The 21,678-nt window shown below is 36.6% G+C and overlaps 1 protein-coding gene across 1 annotated transcript in view; it reads left to right on the plus strand.

Moving 5' to 3' along the window:
* Positions 1-21,678, plus strand: part of LOC113107596 (phosphatidylinositol 3,4,5-trisphosphate-dependent Rac exchanger 1 protein-like) — a 64,897-nt gene that overhangs the window by 23,220 nt on the left and 19,999 nt on the right. Inside the window, exons 4-17 of the mRNA XM_026270220.1 lie at positions 330-434; positions 785-886; positions 1,383-1,544; positions 3,287-3,420; positions 3,619-3,734; positions 6,426-6,575; positions 9,942-10,089; positions 15,078-15,178; positions 16,175-16,278; positions 16,773-16,822; positions 17,751-17,826; positions 18,069-18,141; positions 19,517-19,659; positions 20,769-20,861. Coding sequence (XP_026126005.1) covers positions 330-434; positions 785-886; positions 1,383-1,544; positions 3,287-3,420; positions 3,619-3,734; positions 6,426-6,575; positions 9,942-10,089; positions 15,078-15,178; positions 16,175-16,278; positions 16,773-16,822; positions 17,751-17,826; positions 18,069-18,141; positions 19,517-19,659; positions 20,769-20,861 — 1,557 coding nt within the window. The remainder of the gene's footprint in view (positions 1-329; positions 435-784; positions 887-1,382; positions 1,545-3,286; positions 3,421-3,618; positions 3,735-6,425; positions 6,576-9,941; positions 10,090-15,077; positions 15,179-16,174; positions 16,279-16,772; positions 16,823-17,750; positions 17,827-18,068; positions 18,142-19,516; positions 19,660-20,768; positions 20,862-21,678) is intronic.

Genomic DNA, 21,678 nt, shown 5'->3' on the forward strand with positions numbered 1-21,678 from the left:
ACAGGGCCTTGTTGCTTCTCTGGCAGTTTCACTGCCTGAAATCACCCCCCATGTCACTTCACAGCTCGGTATTTGAGAGAATTGTTAAAGGAAGAGGCATATTGAGCTATGTAAAATTTATTTAAATATTTATTACACGTTCAGTATTTCCCATACGAGCTAAGCTCAGGTCCTAGGTGGATCAGAGGGCCTGTCAGCCTGGGACAAAGTTTATACCTGAACATGAGATTTCTAAATTGGAATGTGCAAAAACAGACCTCCTTTCTAATAAAAGAAAGTTTGACTCTTGAGTGTTTTGAAGTGTTTTGACTCTCCTCTCTTTACTGCAGAGGGACCGTTTCTCTGTGTATGGCGAGTACTGTAGTAACCACGAGAAAGCACTCAGACTACTGATGGAGCTTAACAAGATCCCTCACGTACGGACTTTCCTACTGGTAAGCACCTTTCCTTTTCAAAAAGTCCAGTGTATTTTATTTAGATTTTATCATATTCTGATGAAGATCCCTCACACATCTTGTGACCGTGCTGGCACGGATAAGTTTCACATATGAAGCCCTGCAACAGATTTCATTAGTGATAAGATCACATAAACATTAGTGACTAGATCAGTTCGTCATCTCCAAAATTGATTGAAGTGAAAGTTATACCCAAACTTATTTTACTGTACAAACCAGGATGTGAGAGTGTGCCTTTCAATGTTTTCTATGGAAACCCACTGTATTCTCAACATAAATCAGTTTAAAGGGGATGTTGTGCAAATCCAATCATGTGTTTGTTTTTTCAGCACCTCATGTTGTTAGGAGGAAAAAAGAGCACAGATGTTCCTCTTGAGGGGTATCTCCTCTCTCCCATTCAGAGGATCTGTAAATACCCTTTGCTACTAAAGGTACAACTTCCCTTTTTCCACAATGGCTATTGTCAAGCATGTGCATTATGAGTTGATTATTTCTTCCATATATATAGTACTACTTTGCAACATTATTAAAGCTATACATTAACAGTAGCTTTGTGTATAACGGGACAAACAAATATAAAACTAAACATAAAATTACATTTGCAACACATTTTACTTCAATAATTAGACATATCCAAATGAAAGAAGACTTAGTTTTTTTTAAATGGCTGTTACTATTTAGAACTTTAGTTATAAGTTAACATTTTGTAGTGTCCTTAATGATGCCAGAGGAAAAGAAAAGAGCAGCGGTGTACATTTATAATTACTGAGATGTTGTCTTTCTTGGGAGTAAGATCATGAAAGTATTAAAAGGGGTAAATTTTTTTTTTACTGTTCATTTTAAACACCCCTTTATAGCCCAACATATCAGCAGATAGTTGATGTGTAACTGTGTAACACAGGCATGTACATGCTGTTTGTCCTTCAGGAACTCTTGAAGAGGACCCCTAAGAAGCATTCAGACTACCCAGCGGTAGAGGAAGCTCTGCAGGCCATGAAAGCCGTGTGCTGCAACATCAACGAGACCAAGCGACAGATGGAGAAACTAGAGGCTCTTGAGATATTACAGTCCCGCATAGAGGGCTGGGAGGTGAGTCAGATACATGATCACTCATTGTCATAGATGATGCACTTGGTGGATGGTTTTAAAGGAAAAGAGCAGCACCAGTTAGTTTGGTTTAATGTTTCTTTAAAAAACCTCTTTGTTTTTGGGAAGCTCGTCTTTGACAGAATGCTTTGTGTTTATGAGCATTTTTTAAGCGTAGCCTCAAAAGAATCACTGATGTGGACATGATCAGCGTCGCATTCTGTCTGCTGATGACATTTTCTCAGGACAGGAAGAGGATGTCTTAACACAAAGGCCCGTTACTATAGAGATCTGTTAGTTTTGTGTGCCACCACAAACTTTGTGGGCCACTCTCTCTCTTTGCTCGTCTTTCATTGCTTGTCTCTCCCCGCCTCCTTTTTTTCCATCATCTTCTCTATGCCATAGTTACTTTGTCTCCATCCTCTCTTTCTCTCACTCTTTGTACCCTGTCCATTAACCCTCTTTATTGATTTATCTGATGCAGTACTGAGTGGTTGGACAAAGTGAGGCGTTTTCTATAGCTGGCGTTAAGCTTTAAGTGTTGCTTAGATGGTTAAAATTTTCACCATTTAATGCAAACAGTGCATTTTTGGTTTCTGTTGTGTTATTTTCCAGTCAAATCATGCTCCTGAGAACATTCAAGATTCCTGCAAAGCATGACAGGATGGGCGTTATTTAACATATTTTAAAGTAGAAATAGGAATAGTCTGCCCATAAAAATAGAATTTTCATTGTTTACTCAATCTGATAAATGCAAAATGTACAAGAAATAAAAAGAAAATACAAAAGATAGGTTTTTAATACTTCAGAAAACTTGGAATATAGAATATGTTGGAATATAGTGGAATGTATCTTTTTTTTATATATACAAAGCTTGACATTCTGGGTATCACTGTACAATCCTGAACATTTCACAGAAGAAAGCAAATAATATGAGTTTGGAATGACAGAATTATTCCTTCAAGGTTTCAGTTCTTCGGTTCTCCAGAGATCATGTATAGATAACTATTAAACATTTAACACAACATAAAATAAGGGCTTCAAGATCAGGCTTTATGTAACCCCAGACACAGAGTGTTTCAGGATGTGGGGTCTGATTGAAAAGCAAATGCATTAAGTTTCCATTTAGTCCAGAGTGTTTCACCTTTATAGGTAAATAGTGCAGAACAAGCGGAAAGCAGATTCCCATCTCTCTAATTGACCCGTCTGGGCATGCCATTGATTAAGCAGAGAAGATGGAGTCTGCTTATCAAACACACTCACAAACGCCCACACCTGCCGAGCATAGAAAATCACATCCTGTACAGAGTCAGCACGAACCGCAGCATCAGAGTCGAATCGGTTTTAAATGGTACTGGGTATTGAACAGGTCTGTGCTAACATGTCGGGCTTCCTCTGGCCCTTTAAAGAGAAAGGGGATGCTCCTATCTGAGGCACAGATGGAAGGTCTGGTTTAGTGACCAGATTGAAGTTGTTTTAAATGAAATTTGACATTCTGACAACACAAAAAGATTGCAAATATAATGTCCACTTCAACTTGATAAAATAAATTGATGTATAAATCTTGGCAGCATCTTCATAATTTTTTTTCCAACTGCCACTACAAGAACAGCTAATCACTTCTAAATAAAACATTTATCATGGAGTGTTTATAGGTGAAACCCTTATACTGTTCTTTTTCATGGAACTTGTGAAGATGTGCGTTTATCAAAATCAATGTAATGTTCCTTTGTTTTGTTCTCCAGGGGACGAACTTGACTGATATATGCACCGAACTGTTGCTCCAAGGCAACCTTTTGAAGATATCAGCTGGAAACATCCAGGAACGGGTCTTCTTCCTGTTTGACAACCTCCTAGTTTACTGCAAGAGGAAGTCCCGGTTAGGCCTTTAAGATGCTTTTGAGTTTTATATTAATCTTGTCTAAAATATTTGTAACCTATCTGCATAAACATGCATAAACGTGATTTCTTGTAGATTACTGTTATCCCCTGTAAAACTTCACTGAAACAGCTATCAGAATCATGTGTAGAAACCAAACAATATTGGTCTCATTTTGTTCCCTCTTTAAAAACCCAGAGTCTCTGGGAAGAAATCCACCAAAAGGACAAAATCCATCAACGGGCCGCAGTACGTGTTCAGAGGCCGCATCAACACGGAGGTCATGGAGGTCGAGAATGTGGAAGACGGAACTGGTAGGTTGGAGTTTGTTAGTGCTTTTAAAGTGTCTTGTATGTGTCATGTATTTCCATGCTGCTTAAAGTATCGAATTGTTAGCTTAGCAACATGCTAACTTCAAACTCTGTTCAAATCAGTTGAGTTTCCTGTGCAGCTAAGTAGATTTTGAAACTATTGTGTTTGTTTCCTGCCACACAAATATTCATGTTTTAAAGATTTTTAAAGTAAAAAAAAAGGTCTGTGATGCTCTTCATTGCATAAATGTCCATAAAAATACAGTAAAAAGTAATATTGTGAAATATTACAAAATTTATAAATGTAATTTATTCTTGTTAAAAACAGATTTTTTTTTTACATTTTTATCAGCCATTAATCCAGTCCTTAGTGTCTCATGATCCTTCAGAAATCATTCTAATATCCTGATTCGGTGCTCAAAAAACACATTTCTTATTATTGTCAGTGATGAAACAGCTGCACTGCTTTATATTTTTGTGGAAAACCTGATTTTTTTTTTTTTTTCAGAATTCTTTGATGTATAGAAATTTCAAAATTAATCTAAAGTATTAATAATGCAATTCTGATCATGTTAAAAAAGTAAATAAAATAATTAAACGATCTAAACTTTTACAGTACAAAGCAACATTTTTCTTGGGATGTTTAAGGGAGTTTCCTGTATGATGTCCTTGTTTTTGTTCCATCTGATCACCATGTGATACTTCTGAACTTCACAAGAAACAAACAGAACCATTTAAAGGGAACTTCAGCTGATGCAGTAGAAATTAGCGCCTCTATTTCCTAAAGATAAATTCATGCAGGGTTGGTTTCTCAGAATCGAGCGCTTTGCATTTAGCACCTCTTTTGCGCTGACAGCCGAGGGAACTCGTCAAAGGGGGCCGTTCAGCTGTCGGGCCGAGCATGAAATTCAACTCTCAGGAGAAGTAACGGCTGCTCTTCTCACCTTTTGCTCTTAGTCTTTCACCACACCTTAAGTAGCAGGGTGGAAGCGCAACTTTTCTCTCTTTTTCTCTGAGCCACATAGAAAAACATCCTTTCTGAAAAACAAGGCATAGGGCTGTCACAGTACCAGCCTAAACCACACGTGCCTTCAGTTGAACTGTGTTTCAGTCTCTCAATGTCATGTTTATTAGGGCTTGTGTCACATGACGCTCCACATCTTTGTAATTGCATCATTTAACTGCTGTGTTTTGCCTTATTGAATGAGGTTACAGATAAAATGACTTGCATGCTGGGGGTGAAGATTGAAGATAATGAGTTTGAAATTCAGATATTTGGCCTAATTGCAGTTTTATGATTACAGTGTTGTTTCAAGGGAGATTTCAAGACAGTTTAGTGATGAATAATTATTAGACGTGGTAGGTGTTATGACTAAAATCTTATATTAAGCTATGAGTAATTTTATGTGCCAGTCATTTTAATTTAAGCAGTCATATTTTTTTGTGCTTGAACTGATGGTAAAACAAAGGACATTATTAACTGTCTTTATATGTATTTTAAAAGATGAAGCTCATGATTGTGGAAAGGGGCATTACATTTACAACAAGTGCTTGTGGTGATTGGCCAATCACAATGCACTGTGTCAGTTGGCCAATCAGAGCAGACTGCGCTTGTCGGAAGGAGGGACTTTGTAGAAAACAACACGTTTGAGAGAGGTGGAGAATAAAGGACCTACATTAATTTACAGTATTTGAAAAATAATGTGTTTTTTTAAATTAAAGCATGTCAACATAATCTGTACACCAAATGCACAAAATAATGATCTTTAAAAAAGCATCATATGATCCCTTTAATATTTTATGCTGTTAGGGTTAGTAAACCATAAGATTTATATGTAAACCATATGTAATGGTCATAATATGTAATATGTCTTGAGTGGAAAAAACTAAAGTAATGAAATATATAGTTCTGACTCAAAATATTTATTTAGATCAGTCACATTTAAAGCAGTAATAAAATGGCACATAATTTGTGGCAACAGGAAATAAAGTGTGGCAGCCTTAAACATCTCATTTTTATTTTTTAACAATACTCCATGTTTCTTTATTGCTCTCCCATGCAAAGCTTGGCAATCTGATCTGCTTGCATTGACTGAGCTATTGCTTTAATTGGAAAACAATCAGATAATGCTTAGGTGGTGTTTATTACTGAACCAGACGTGTGCCAAATACGATTACCCATAAATTCTCTCCAGTTTACATGAGCTAAAAGCCTTTGTCAAATCCTCTCAGTGCTCTGAAATCTATTTATACTACCGCACATTAAACACTGCTCATTACCTATTCCATACCTCATTCATTTCTCCATATAATTCACCTGCTGTCAGGTCTGGGATAAAATTGGACCATGAGTAACAGTCTGAACCGCTCACTCAGACAGTCTCTTGTCAGGCTTTGGTTTAATGGTGGGAGAGAAGTGCCATGTGCCGAAATGCATCTTTAATGATTTCTGACACTAATAGGACAGTTGAACCTTTTTTACATTATTAATGCTTCTAGATTGTTGAAGATAATCTTATCTTATTATCTGTGTCAGCATTTGTGTTTGGGTCAGTAACTCATTTAGTAATGGTTAGAGGGAACCTTTTTAACCTTGGTAATAAGCTGTCAAAATGATATCTCATGTTATTAGCTTTGATGGATATTTTCTAACCTTTTTTGTCTTTTTTGTGTTCTTTTACTTTGTCTTTCCAGCGGACTACCACAGTAACAACTACACAGTGACCAGTGGCTGGAAGATTCACAACACGGCTAAAAACAAGTGGTTTGTGTGCATGGCCAAGAACGCTGAGGATAAGCAGAAATGGCTTGATGCCATTTTAAAGGAACGTGAACAGCGAGAGAGTGAGAAATTTTTCTTTGGTTTATAATTATGGAGTATGCAACATATGAGCATAAAATAACAGTTAAATGAAAAAAATAAATAAATAAAAAAATTAAACCGTTATAATTCATACAAAATGTTTTGAATCAAACAAATGATAAAACAAATTCTGATGGCATGATGACTGGTTTTACAATTTAACATGTTGATTTAGTAAATATTTCTGTAAAACTGCTAATTATGTTTAAACTGGCCATATGATGTGATTTCAAGTTTTCCTTTCTCTATGGAGTGTTACAAGCCCTTGGTGCATAAAGAAGATCTGTAAAGTTGCAAAGACTAACGGGACATGAATCATATTACTTGAGGCATTTGGCCAATCACAAAGCCCTGAATAGCTGGCCAATCAGAGCACACCTCGCTTTTCAGAGCGATGAGTTTTGTAAGAATCAACGCGTTTCAGGAAGGCGGGCATAGAGCACATTGCATTACGCCAAATACACAAAATAATGTTCTTTTTAATAACATCATATGAAACCTTTAAATGATTGTATAGTGGTGATTTTCAAAAGTGATTTTAAATTATTTAAAAAATAATTTCTCAATAGCCAGTCCTAGTCACAACATTTACTAAATAATCATACTTGTCAAAGCAAATATTTTTACATCTATTGAATAGGAATGAACTAATTTCTGCTGTGCTTTGTAATTTAGCATCCTTGATTCTGCTATATCTTTTTGTTCTGTTGTGATATGAAGCACCTGTCCTCGGCTGGGACACCTGTTCTTGTTTTATCTTATGAGGCCTGTGTTTTATTAACAGGGTTGTTCTGGTTGTTAGGTCACATGATCATAGCAGTAAAACCCCAAATATACCACAGAGCTCATTCTGATCGCAGCTCTTATGTTTCAGCATGAAGTATTAGTCTGCAGGATCGGTTTGCCAGTGTCCAAGGCAAAGTCCTCAGCCAGAGTATTGTAATGTGGTGTGAGTTGGCGGTAGGGCGAGACGTAACTTTAATGCTGCGTTTCCAGATGAAAGCAGTTTATGGAGCGTATCAGGTTTTTCCAATGTTTGAAATTGGAGCCCATTTCAACAGGTGCTGCATCCGTCACACCTCTCTGACCTTCCAGATCTTTAGCCAGCGCCCCCTTCGTTCCCCTGTGCAAGTCAAAGACGTCATTGAATTACATGTTCCAATTAATACTTAGCTTGGCATTCAAAAGTGGCTCCAATTTAGGAATTCTGGTCATCTAGAGTTTAAGATCAGAAATATATTTAATTCAAACTAAAATAATATGAATCATGCATTACAAGTACATGGTCTCCTTAAAATATACTTTTAAATAATTAACGATTTTTTAAAATAATTATTAGTAATAAAAAAATGCATGTTAAATGGTAGCATTATTTAACATTTTTCATTTAAAACAAAGTATTTATTTATTTTTGAAGAATGAAGAATATTGGTGAACATTCCCTGAATTTATACCTATGTTCATCCATTTCGTGTTTGTGTGCACTGTTTGAAATCAGCAGTTCAAAATAAGTGGAAAAAAAAAACAATCAAGATTTAGGGTTTGAAATGAAGGCTTGCTCATTTCTAAAATTGCAATTCAGCATCAGACCTACAGGTGCCACGGTGGAAATTACACTTCAGCAGGGTTATTTCTGAGGAGCCATTTTTAATGATGTGTTGCCTCTTTACTGAGACTTGATTGAATTGGAGCCTCGTACAGCTGCCACGAACACCTCCTCAAAAAAGTCTTTGTGAGCGAGAGCTGCAGCTGCCGGTGGCTTCCCTCTCTCCGGGGTCTCAGACACAGTAAAGAGCTCTGAATGAGAGCCATGCCAGCTGCCGACACATCTGAGCACGTCCCACCTCCTGCATCAGCTGCAATCCCATTGATAGTCTCTCTTTAACACCACCTTTTGTTTAAATGTATGGTAAAAACATGAATGTTTTCTTTGACTGAACGGTTCTTTGCATTAAGCAACATACAAACAGCATCGGACTACTTATGAAGAGGTTTTTTTTAGCCAGCATACTTTGTGCGAAGCTCCTGTTTCCGTTGCAGCTTGACTCATTGCACTATTACACAGTTTTTAATATGCAACGTTGTTGTCTTCAGGTCTTTTCAGGAAACTGCAAACATTTTGGTAGAGGTCTTTATCTGCATTTTCTTCTCCCCTTATTAACCACGTCACGCCACTCGACCAGAAGTGCAGCAAGAAAATTAATTTGAGTAGTTTATTGGGGGACTTGTCTTTAGTAATATGTGATAAGCAGTCACAGTTTAATTTTTAAAGACTTGCTAATGCTACCTTTTATTATTTGATGGAATTTGACAAATAGAATTAATGGTTTAATTTTGTGTATGGTGTGTGGCTTGTTTGTACTGTAGAATGCTGATACCGTTTTTTTTTTTTTTTTTTGATTGAGCCTCAGCCCTTCAACCACCAAAATACCTCAAATAGCAGCATGCATGTGCAAGTGTGAACACACAAACACTTGCAAACCTGTGTCTTATAATAAAATCAGTTAAACCAGTGTTTCCTTTCAGCCTCACCTAAATGTTAACTCACACAGTAACACCCACACTGATTCAGTGAAACAGCTAGTAAGTGACGCTCGAGGAATAAACTGTATTTAAACAGCAGTACAGTCTAAAATGTTTTTTTTACATTCAGACCAGTTCAGTTCCTTCCAAAAATTTGCTATTAAAAATGATTTCTCCCAGCCTTAAGTCCATTTATGCTTGCCAAATATGACTTATGATTTCTATGAAAAATAATGCACATCTGACTTGTGTTGCAGGTGGAACAAACTGAGATAAAAAAAATAAAATAATTCATGCACATTTGGATTTATTCATTAAATAACTTTTACAAAATCATTTATAAATTATAATTTAAGAATTTATTTATATATATATATATATATATATATATATATATATATATATATATATATATATATATATATGTGTGTATGTGTGTATTTGTGTGTGTATATATATATATATATATATATATGTGTATAAATGTTTTTTATTCACCAAAAAGTTATACAGTATAAACAGTTATACTATTATAAAATTAAATTAAACAGTTTACTTGTTTCATGAATGAAGCACATTGTTATTGTTGCTCTTGGATGTGTATTTCTCAATTTGTATCAATATTGTTTTTGCAAAATATACTAATGTTACTGATGTTTTTTTATATATATATATATATAATGTAGATATTTTTTTCATGTGTATACATGTTCTACATGTCAAAACATTTTTTTTTTTTTATATAATTTTTATTACAATAAATTGCTGATTTTTTCACTTTTATTAGGAGTTCTTGACTCTTTTTCTCTCATATTTATTGTCAGGTTTGAAGCTTGGGATGGAACGTGATGCCTACGTCATGATCGCAGGGAAGGGAGAAAAGCTCTACCATATGATGATGACCAAGAGCCGCCACCTCATCAAAGACCGCCGCAGGAAACTCACCAATGTACCCAAGTGCTTTTTGGGAAAGTAAGTTTGAGCATTATGTAATGCGTTTTAGAGATTCTCATTTACAGAGGGGTTCACCTTATGACTGGTCAGTTCCCATGCCAGTGATTGGTTCGCTCCGTGCTGTATGCGGCACCTTCCCTCGGCGGCTTTTACACCGTTTGACTGTCTCCTGAATATCTTGCAAGTCATCCTAATCCAAGAGGCCCTGCATGAATGAAAATGCATGCACACACACATACACACTCACTTAGCACTTGTAGATGCTTTCCCAAGCTCACTGCCAAGCACCCCATTGGACACAGACATTCCCAGCAAAAAAGCCTTCATTAGAGAGAACTCTGCATTCAGTCTCTCTCTCTCTCTCTCTCTCTCTCTCTGTGTGTATCTCTCTTTTTTTCCCTCTCTCTTTCTTTCTGTCGCTTGCTCACCCAGTCTTTCAACACCATGAATGAACAATGAGTGCTATGTACGCCATTAAACTTCCAAATACAGTGTGTGTGTGTGTGTTTGGGAGTTGAGAGGAGAGATTCCTCACACCAATTAAAATTCCCTTTTTGCCCTGCACTAGTAGATAAGGGAAAAACACTGTGGTCCATTTAAAGCTATTATATTGATGCAATCTAGTTTATAAGGCCACAAAAATTCACAAGTTCAGATATGAGCGACGTTAAATTGATTCATAAATCTGCAGGGCCTTTCTGCGGTGCAGTGTTGGGAGCCAGTAACTCAAAGTAACAAATGCTGCTAACTTTATCTACATTTTCAGCAACACGAGTAGCTAACATATAGCTTACAGTCACGAGCCGATTTAACCAGTGAATAACAATATTATGCAACAAAATGCTGTCCTCACAATTGCAAATTCACTTCATTATAGTGAATTTCAGTTGGAGAAAAGAAGAGAGGAATCATTTTTAAACTCATTTATTCATTGACTTATTCGTAATTTGTATTATTCTTTTGTAGTTAGATGCTGCTGTACCATTTTTCCAGTTCTAGACCTAGTTTTATTTAGTATTATAGTATTTAATTTAAAACTATATATTTCAGTTTACACAGAAATATATACTCTCATTGAGATCCTCACTGGTTCTAGGCAGATTAATTACTGATTAAAAACAACAGTGTACTGTTTGATTTTAAAGTACCCCCCTATATGGCCCTTTTATTTCTTAACATCTTGTAGTGTACAGTAGCTAGGTTAACTTGACTATACAGTTCAAATACAGTTGAAGTAGCACTTCCGCTGAAGTGGCTTAATAGCGAACTGTCGCTGGGCTTACGGCCTCAGCTGTGCTGTTGTTCTCCTGTCAACACCTGACTGGAGGAATTTCGTACTGCTCCCTCAGAACACAATTGTTTGTGCGTTTCAGCCTCGGTGGTCCAGGTGAAAGCAGCTGTGATTGGCTTCTGTTGTTCGCTGGCTTGCGCATCCATCTCAGAATAGAACACAATCCGACTCCTTCCAGGAACAGCCGAGCAGTTCAGCTGTTAATATGAACAAACGCTCTGCTACTGCTACTGCTCAGACTCTGGCTCCTTCTCTCATCTCTGTCTAGCTTGAACCACTGTTTTGTTTTCCCCTGTTGTGCTTATGTTGAAGAATTCACAGCAAAATTTGATGAGATTTTGCATCAGCATCTGTTGTCTGAATACACAGAAATAATTTTGACTTGTCCCTCAGTTTGCAAAAACAAACAAAAAGTTGTGTTTATTAGACTGGTGCAGTATTTTAAAATTGTTCACTAATTATCCAGTTATTCGACTCCAATAACAATTTGGTTGTGACCAAATATCCATGATAAATCCTGCCATTGTTGCATAACAATTATAAGGATATAAATAAGTCTGTTTAGATGAAGGTGAATGATGAGTGAAAAATCAACCCACAAGAAAAACATTGGATAATGCACAACTTTAAGTTCATCCATTCAGAACATCAGCTCCACTGTTAAAGTTTTTTTTTTCTTTTGCAGTTCAAATAACACTGTTTTCTAACGAAGGGTTAATACTGCTTTTCATACATATGCAAGCTTTACTTTTCTGTCTTGCATCACTGAACTCTAAGCATATTTCTGTTAACATGTATATTATTACTACATTTCATCTAATTTCTTTCAAACTAAGGGCCACATCCAAACTATTTGCCGTGGTAATCAAGCTTCACTTGTATTCAGTAAACTGTTATATCCTAGTCATCCATCCATCCATCAGACAGATATAGATAAAAGCTTAAGAAATTCTCACACACATATAAGGCGTGTGAGAGGGCTCTGTGTGCATTAGCTGTGGAGAATATTAATGAGTTACATAAACACTAATTAATTCACCCCAGGGACGCCCACCTCCACCCCTTCCCTTTCCTGCCAATCTGAATTAGAGACTTATGTAATCACAGCAGACTCACTGTCTGTTTCATTTCACTGCTCTCTTTCATGGGCCTGACCGCTCTCTCCTCTGTGAACTTCCTCTGCAGAGCTGCACATAAAATACATAACCCACATCATAAACATCTATTGTCTGGATTTTGTGTAAAGGGCAGGATTATGCGATTACTATCCTTTTATTGATATAAACAGCTTGACAGTTTTTTTTATTAGTGGTCAGTGCAGCTGCTTAATGCATCTCTAATTGGTTTAGAGCTGCAGCTAACGATTATTTTGGTAATCGATTTGTTGGCCAATTATTTTTTAAGATTAATCAATTAATCTGATTAAAATCCCTATTTTCTGTATTTTGATTTTATTGGGAAAAAGACACCATTCCACATTCTGCCCAATGTCCTTAAAACAAATGTGCTAACTGAATGCTATGAAAACATACAGTGCTTAATTTATTACACCACCTGTCATAAGACACAAATATTTTAGGAATCTGACAAAAAAAAAACAATGTTCTAAAAATTTTATTGTAATTTTTTGGTCAAATACCAAATTGAAAAACAATATAAAGCACTTGACAATTTTTTTCTGCCTTTCACAGATAACAGCAATAATTATATTATAGCATTAAAAATAGCTTACTACTGTTACTAAAAAGCAAAAAATATATATTTTGGTAATTACCAATACAGTTAATTACCAATACGTTTAACGCACACGCCGGCGGTCTTTCAGTAAGATTTCATCTTAATGCAGCCTGTCAGGACGGGCCTTTATGCAAAAATGGAAAGGCTTGCATGAATTTGTGACATTTACAGATAAGGATATGACTGTTAAGTAAAAGTTATATTTGCACCGAAGATGCACACATGTATCTGTAAAAGCGCCTGACAGGCAAGCCATTACGCTAATGCATCAGCTTAAAGCTTAAAATAAAGATGTATCATGTTTTGAGCAGCTTGGATCACATACTTTTCCTGCGGAAGCTCATTCGGTTTCCTCCAATATGTGTAGATGCATTTTGTCCACAGAAATGCGTTATTCAGTTATGTAATTTGATGTGACCGGCTGCAGTTGTACGTGCACTGTGGGCAGACCTGAATAATCGACAATGAGAATTATTGACGATGATTTTCATTATCGATAATAATCGATTTTATCGATAAGTTGTTGCAGCCCTAAATCGGTTAATATTATTTCCCTTTGTGGTAGCACACTGTTTGTGTTTAGGGGATTGGTATACTGTTGAGTTGCATAGACAATCGAAGTGGTATTAGCTAGTATTGTCATCGCTGTCTAGTGTTTAATGGTGAAGGGTAAAGATTTATCCAGGTTAAGTATTTTAAAAGAGTTAATAAAGTTTTGCGTGTCGTCAGCTGATTTGGAGGAGATATGGAGGGCAGGTCAGTTGAGTAGTCAGGTGGGATATGAGTGGAGAATCTGGTCGTCTTACTGTACTGGGTGGATGTGGGGCACATTTGGCACCCGCATCTTCTCTTCTCCTCCTGCTCCATCTGTTAACCCGTCCTTTTATCCGACCCCTCTACCCTCACTGCTGTCGCTCAACATTTCAAGGACAGACACACACACACACACACACACACACATACACACACCCTTCTCAGTTCTCACATTTCCTTTAAGGCGTCATAATTGTTTATACGTTGGTTATTTCTGTCACTGAATCTAATGGGATTTACAGTTTCTCACGCAGCACATTTCAGGCATGAAGTCACGCAAATGCAATCATACACAACATTAGATTCACCACTAAACCACTTCACACATGTAAGTGCTGAAATTTCTCCTCAGCCCTCATCAGAACCCATTTATAATTGAATTACTCCTCTTCAAAATGTAATTTGGCAGTTGATCAGACTAGCTAGCATATACAGTATAGTAGCTACAGAAGTGTGTGTATATGTGTGTGTATAATATATTATATGAAGTTTATTTGCAAGAGAAAAAAAAAAAAAAAAAAAAAAAAATATATATATATATATATATATATATATATATATATATATATATATATATATATATATTTTGTGTGTGTGTGTGTGTGTTTTAATGTCAATATGTTTTATTGTGTTATCTGTGTATTTTAGTTATTTTAATTGTGCAAAGAAATACACAATGAAAAAACATGTTTTTTGAAAATTGTTTTTTATCTGTTTTTGTTATTTGACGTACAGTGTTATATTATATTATATATTATATTAAATTATATATTTTATTATAGTATAATATATTATATTATATTATAAACAAAACTACTGGATATTAACAAAATTCTTATCAAATGTGATTATATTTCATGTATTTTTTTAATTTATTAAAATTTTAGCTTGAAGTAATTTCCTGAAACTAAAGCACTATGTGAACCCTGCTTGTGATGTTTGAACTTTTAAGTCCTTAAGAGGGTGGAATGCAGCTTGACATCATCATGATTTGTGTGACATCTTGGTGAACTTTTTACCATTCTTGACCAGTCACTCTGGAGGACTGAGGGAATCCAAGTTCCCAAGTACCTTTGACTAGGGGCTCATAAATCCTTTCTTTATCATGCTTGCAGCATTGCGTTATGTGCGGCCTGACACAGCCGTTGTCTCTGTGTGTCCTCAGTGAGTTTGTCTCATGGCTTTTGGAGAGTGGAGAGATCAGTAAGGCTGAGGAGGGAATCAACCTGGGTCAAGCTCTCCTGGAGAACGGCATCATCCATCACGGTAAGAGAAGGTTCTCCCGTGAAGAAAACGGTGTTGTTTCCTTGATTCTGTTAGACATGGTATTCCAGTGGTTGAATTTTTAATTACTTTAGGGTAATGTAAATGTGAACACAGTACAATGGTATTCAAATACCATAGTTGATCTCAGGATGTGCAAAACCAGCATATGTTCAAAATCATTTCAACTGGCTAAATGTATACATAAACAAGACTAATGATTGATTCAACCATTGTGACCCATCACTGTAAAATTACTAATTATAATCACTATTTCTTCATACAACTCCATTATTCTTTTTCACTCTCCATGTTTTCTTCCATTTATTCTTTTCACCTCTTTCAGCTCTGTTTCATCACCAAAATGCAACTGCTGTCTGTTCTGTTTTTTTTGATACGGTCTTGCCAAATGAAACCCAATCCATTAACAGTTTATACAAACGTTGGACTGTTACAAATCACAATTTGACAGATTTACACACTACGATTCTGGCAAATATCCTTGTTGGCTGGCACTCGCTGAAATCCCCTACAGATGATCGGCAGTCTGGATAGTAACATGACATGAAATGCTGGTAGAGAACAGCGTTCTTCTGCATTATTCAAGAGGTGCAGTGTTTGCCTGAGATTTTGGGAGCATCATACCTCTATTTTACAGCCAGGGGATTGTAACAAGTATTGTGACAAACACCAGAAGGGATTGAAGTGATGAATTCAAGTATGAGGGCTCAGGGGCTCGATCAATAATATGGTGGCGGCATTCAAGGAGAGGTCAAAAAGGCTTTTGTGGAGTGATGGCATTCACAAACTTCCATTAATCACAGACCTTCACGTACGTGTTTATAAGCCTGAGTCCGTGAGCAGCAAAGTGAGAGAAACAAATAGACCACACACTCAATTCCAGCTCATGGTGCTTTGTTATGTTAGAGGTGAAGTTTACTGTTTATGCAAAACATAACCAACATTTAACTCTATCTATATGTGTTTTTTCCATCATAGTGTCAGATAAACATCAGTTCAAGAATGAGCAAGTGTTGTACCGCTTCCGGTATGATGACGGCACTTATAAAGCCAGGAGTGAAATGGAGGACATCATCTCAAAGGTATTTCCCCTGGAATAAAATGATAGCTCATGTACAAATGATACATCCTTTTGTTTTTTGGTGATGAGCTCAGCAAAAGAATCAATCCAAGGCAGACAAGATGAGAGAAATGTGATTTAGAAATACACTTAAAATTCACTAAATATTGTAAAGTGACTTTAAAAAGTTGCATTGCATTATATTACTCAGTATATGTGTGTGCTGTGCTAACATCAAACTCTACTGGAATCAATATAGAGTCAAGTTTCATGTGGAAAAACTGTTTGTGTAGGCAGCTCACTAGGTTTGGTCCGTTTGAACCAGTCAGTTTACAGATTTAAATCAACAGAATCTTGAGTGCCATATGATCTCGATAAATAAAGACTACAAAATGGTCTACTTAACAATTGTTGTCAACAACTCAATCAAGCAGTGATTTCAACAGTAAATGAAAGGAAGAAAGCATTGCAGCTGTTGGTACAAATGCTTTATGTGAGTGTATGTGTGTCCGACAGGGTTTGAGACTTTACTGTCGTCTCCACAGTCTCTTCACACCTGTTATCAAGTAAGTGACACATGTTCTATGACATACTTCACTCTCCAAACAAGTGACAAAACTATTACTTAATTAACACTGTTAGGATTTGTATTCAAGTTTCTGATAATATGTGTTGTTAACACCCTTTTCTTGCACATGGACAGTAGCATTACCATTTGTTTACAGTATTGTCTTTTTCAGATATAAATCCAGTTCATAGTTAAACATCTTTTTGACAGCAAATACAAATGACTTTTAATAAACAGTTTAATTTCAACTGTTGTAAAAGGTGAGACGTGTCTGTTTGTACTTCATAGATTCACCTTGGCCAGCTGCACATGATAGACTGTGTGTGTGTGTGTGTGTGTGTGTGTGTGTGTGTGTGTGTGTGTGTGTGTGTGTGTGTGTGAGGACTGCAGGGTCATATTGCTTTGCTGTCACCATTCACCTTTGATATCTCACATAATGAGCGAGGAGAGGCCATTGAACTGCAGTTGGGACCAAATCTGATCTCAGATCCACAAATTAACACCGAACGTGTTAGTTACTTGCCCTTTAGCATATACTTTTTATCTTTTTAAGTGACTTACTAATTACATTATACTAATTGCGAAGGACAGACCACCCTGGAGCAAACTGGGTCCTAGTGGTAATAAAAGATCTCAGTTGATAGAAGATATTTTCAGATTATTGATCTCCATTAGCTTGGCTTGAACCCATCTTTATCACTAAATTGTTTAGTACCCACTTCAACACGATCACTGAATTGGGACATTTCTATTTTTATTATATCAATTACATTAGAAATATAAAAGGCCTAATTTGGGTTTTTCCAGTGGTATATCTTGTTAGAAATTCCCTGCTCTTTTGCTTTGTCTTGTAGTCAGATGTCCGATGTTGTTTATGTTACCGTCTGGACAGTTGTGAACATTTTTAAACTCTTCTTTATGTACAGAGACCGAGATCATCATCTGAAAACCTTCAAATCGGTCATACCAGCAAGCAAACTGGTGGATTGGCTTGTGTCACAGGTAATATGAGGAAGGACACACACACACACACACAAATCAGTTTATTGCTTGCACATGCACACACAAACACACACTTTTTGTACATCGTTCAGCTCAGGGTTTTTGGGTTTCTGTACACATTTAATATCCCATTTCTGGTCTAATTGAATGCCTACTTATTTACAGTTCAGTGTTCACAGCTGCTTCATTATGTAATTTCATTCCAAACACAGAAGTCATTTAGCATGATTTTCCTTCTTCAGGGTGACAGCACAGCCCGTGAAGATGCAGTGACCCTCGGTGTCGGACTCTGCAATGCTGGTTTCATGCACCACGGTCAGTCTCTATGTCCACATATTAATTGTAGTTCATATAAAATCCTGATGTGGTTTTCGATCAGTTATTGTTATAATGTTAGTCGATTTGCCAATAACTGCTATGTTTGGACACCTAAAATTAGTTTTAAAGAGTGCCATAAAATACTTTGTTACCCAAATTTTATCCAGTCATTTAGTTCACTTAAACCCTGAACCTTTGTTGCAATCTATTGCAAACTTTGACATAATCCAATCCATAACTGTTGGATTGAAGTCCCAGCTACAAATTTTCTTTTCGTTTATCCATTTCACTCAGGATATAAAAGACATCTCACTGTGATTTTAAAGGTCAAATGTACAGTTTCTGTGCTCTGATGAAATCAGATGGAATTGCAGAAAGTATCATGAAAATGTTACATGTGTAAACTTCAGATTTTTCCATTTTGTTGCCTTTTCTGTTTGCCATTGCAACACATGTGGTGTCCAGAGCAAAGCTTTGAGAGTGAAAGCCTTTTTTTAAAAAAACAATAAGCCCCAAGAAGCTATGGTTTACAGAAATAAGCAACACATAGATGCAGTGGTGCAGTAGTACTGAGGTAACATACATTTTTGTTTTTTTTGTGTAGTATTTTACATTTTCAATCACGACTCAGCTGATCAGAATCAAGAGCTAGAACTATTTAATGACGAAGTGTTATCTTTTTTCTCTCTAAATTCATTGATCAGTGCATTAAGAGCAGCACAGTTTTAAACACTAGTGTGGGGTTTTACAGTTATGGATTCTTAACATCACCCTGAATGTGTCTGCCAGAGGTCTAATTTGTTAGTATGAGAGACACAGAAAAGTCAAATGAAGAGAGATGAGTGTGCTTTAGATGTAAACAGCTGCTGCAATAACATCTGGGGCCTCTGATGGAACAGAAATAGTCACAATATTGGAAAAGATCATTTTCAGATGAGATACACATGCTCACAGGCACAAGCGTCCTGTCAGAGTAATTGAAGTGTTTTGCAGCCACGTTGGATCTCAACTTCCAAAATAGTCCAAAACAATGTTTTGTTTGGAATTCATAGATCAAAGTTACAGAAAGCACACACACACACACTCAATGTCACATCTCTTCCTGAGAGGGAAAAACACAGCAGATCTCCCATTAAAACCTCTGCCTTCATCCTTCGCCTCAGATTTGCCCAAACATCAATCCCACAGACATCATGAGTTGTTTTGACGGGAACTGAAGGGTGATGCAATCGGCCCATTTCACACTGTCAAATCATTTTGTCTTCAGCAGATATGACCAGCACTGAGTGTTTGGTTTACCTGTTTCTAAATGTGTGAAATAGTTTTTTAAAATTAAATTCCAGTTGAATTAAATTCAAACTTTGCCTTACAGTTCTGGAGAAAAGCGAATTTAAGGACGAGTCACAGTTCTTCCGCTTCTACGCCGATGAGGAGACAGAGGGTACGAGCTCCAAGAGTAAACAGCTCCGCAGTGACTTCAGACTCATCGAGAACATCCTTGCCAAATCCTTAGTGGTGAGATACACAGACACACACACACAGCCGGGGAGAGCAGTGTTGACGGATAACTAGCAATACCACTAACTTAACCAAATTTTTCAGTAGCTGAACTTATTTCGAAATGCTGTAGCTTTTGCAATAACGCGAGCGTAGTTGTTTAGATGTTGCTTTATAGCTCAAGTGACCTATGATCAAACCTTCTGTCAAGTCATTTCTCTCTCAAAGATCCTGTTCTCAAAGTAAAATTAATTTCGACTACATAAATTATGTGTAGCCTGACAAGATACAGGAGATATCAGATTTAGATCATTCTCAGTTTGACAAACTGGCCCCAATATCAACAATACTAACATAAAAGGAAACAGAAAACCCAATAATTTCATGTTGAAAGTAACATATTTACAAAACACACCCCTTTATTTATAGGCACACACTCAAGCACAACCATCAGCCATGCATTGATTTTTCTCCTCCGTGCCAATTAAGACCCTCCTCGTCCATCAGTAATTACCCTAACCTTTACAAACTACTCTTTCGTCCCTTATAGACTGACAGATTCCTCCTCCAGATCATGTCCTCTTAGATGCTAAGAGCTTTCAGACGTCAGGACCTTACGCCACTGCAGATTTTCAGAGAAAATAGGGGTTGAAAGATAGAGAAAAAACAAAGGAAGGCATTTAGACTGCTGGTAAACATGTTCTTATTAAAAGCTCTTAGATAATAAAAGCACATAAAATCCCATCTCATGTATAGCTGTGAAGAAACTGAGCATTATATCCTTGTAATGTTCCAGACGTGACCTAAAACCAGTATACTTTCAACCGTGATAACACCTTTAGCACCTGCGCTGGCCTATTAGCATGCAGCTGTGGCACATTTGAACAAATTATTGTTTGGATATTTTTAGAAGAAAAGACTTAACACCTCAAACAGCTTTTGGACTACAGAAAGCATCGCTTGTTCACACATTTGCACAAACGCTGATGCTCTCTCAATGTGGCACCGAGCTGCTAAATCATAAATTGAGTCCCGAAAGTAACACCTTTTTTCCATTCCGTTCTTCATTTATTTTGAGAGGCAACCAGCTCTTGTGATGATATTGTGTTTCTCTTGTCCATGCACAGATCCACCCTGAAGAGGAGGACTATGGGTTTGAGATTGAAGAGAAGAACAAGGCCATCGTAGTGAAGAGTGTGACCAAGGGCTCATATGCAGAGGTAAGAGTTTGGTTAACCGCATCCTAGTTCTCCACATTTCTCTGACCTATACAAATAATATCAGTGAAAGAACAAACCCAAAATACATGTTAACATTTGGCCCGAGTCCCACAGTCTGCCACATTTGGGATTTTCCCTAGTAAGTGGTGTTTTCTTTCTTATAAGGCATTTTCACCCAAATTCTGTCCATATGTGTGAGCCGGTAGTCTTTAGAGAGAAAGAAAACCTAAACCATTGTTTTCACAAGTTTCACTGTCTGATCATCGGTCACATTTAGCACTGGTTCATTGAAGTAAGTTAGTAATACTGTATGATTACAATAGGTTCAAAAACTATATAAAATGTAATTGCTAAATGAGGCTTAGTTTTATATTTAGAACCTTTTTTTGTTAACATGAAGGTTACATTCGTATTTGAACTGTGCAATTTCACAAAAACTGTCAAAAAAAATGACCCAGTTCTATTTCAAAAATGTTAATCTATCTGACTTATTCAAGGTCCACATGGTTTTACATATTTACTAATATAATGCAAAATGTGTCAGCCTGATAGATGTCCATTTATTTTTATCCAGTGTGTTGTATAATAATGTGACTTAAACTCTTCTTGATATCTCTCAAGGACTCTTTTTGCATCTAATCTAACCTTGATTGTTTCCCCGGTCTTTTGTTGGATATGTAGTGTGGATCTAATATGATGAATCTGCCTATGGGAAATAAAGCTTGATCATTATCTCTCATTTGAAAGAGGACCTGTTCAGCTCGAATGCATTAATTTCAGTGCACAGGGTTATTTGTGTTCATGCTCTGCCAGATAT

The sequence above is a fragment of the Carassius auratus genome, chromosome 8 (genome assembly GCF_003368295.1).
Source record: "Carassius auratus strain Wakin chromosome 8, ASM336829v1, whole genome shotgun sequence".
In the NCBI taxonomy this organism is placed as follows: domain Eukaryota; kingdom Metazoa; phylum Chordata; class Actinopteri; order Cypriniformes; family Cyprinidae; genus Carassius; species Carassius auratus.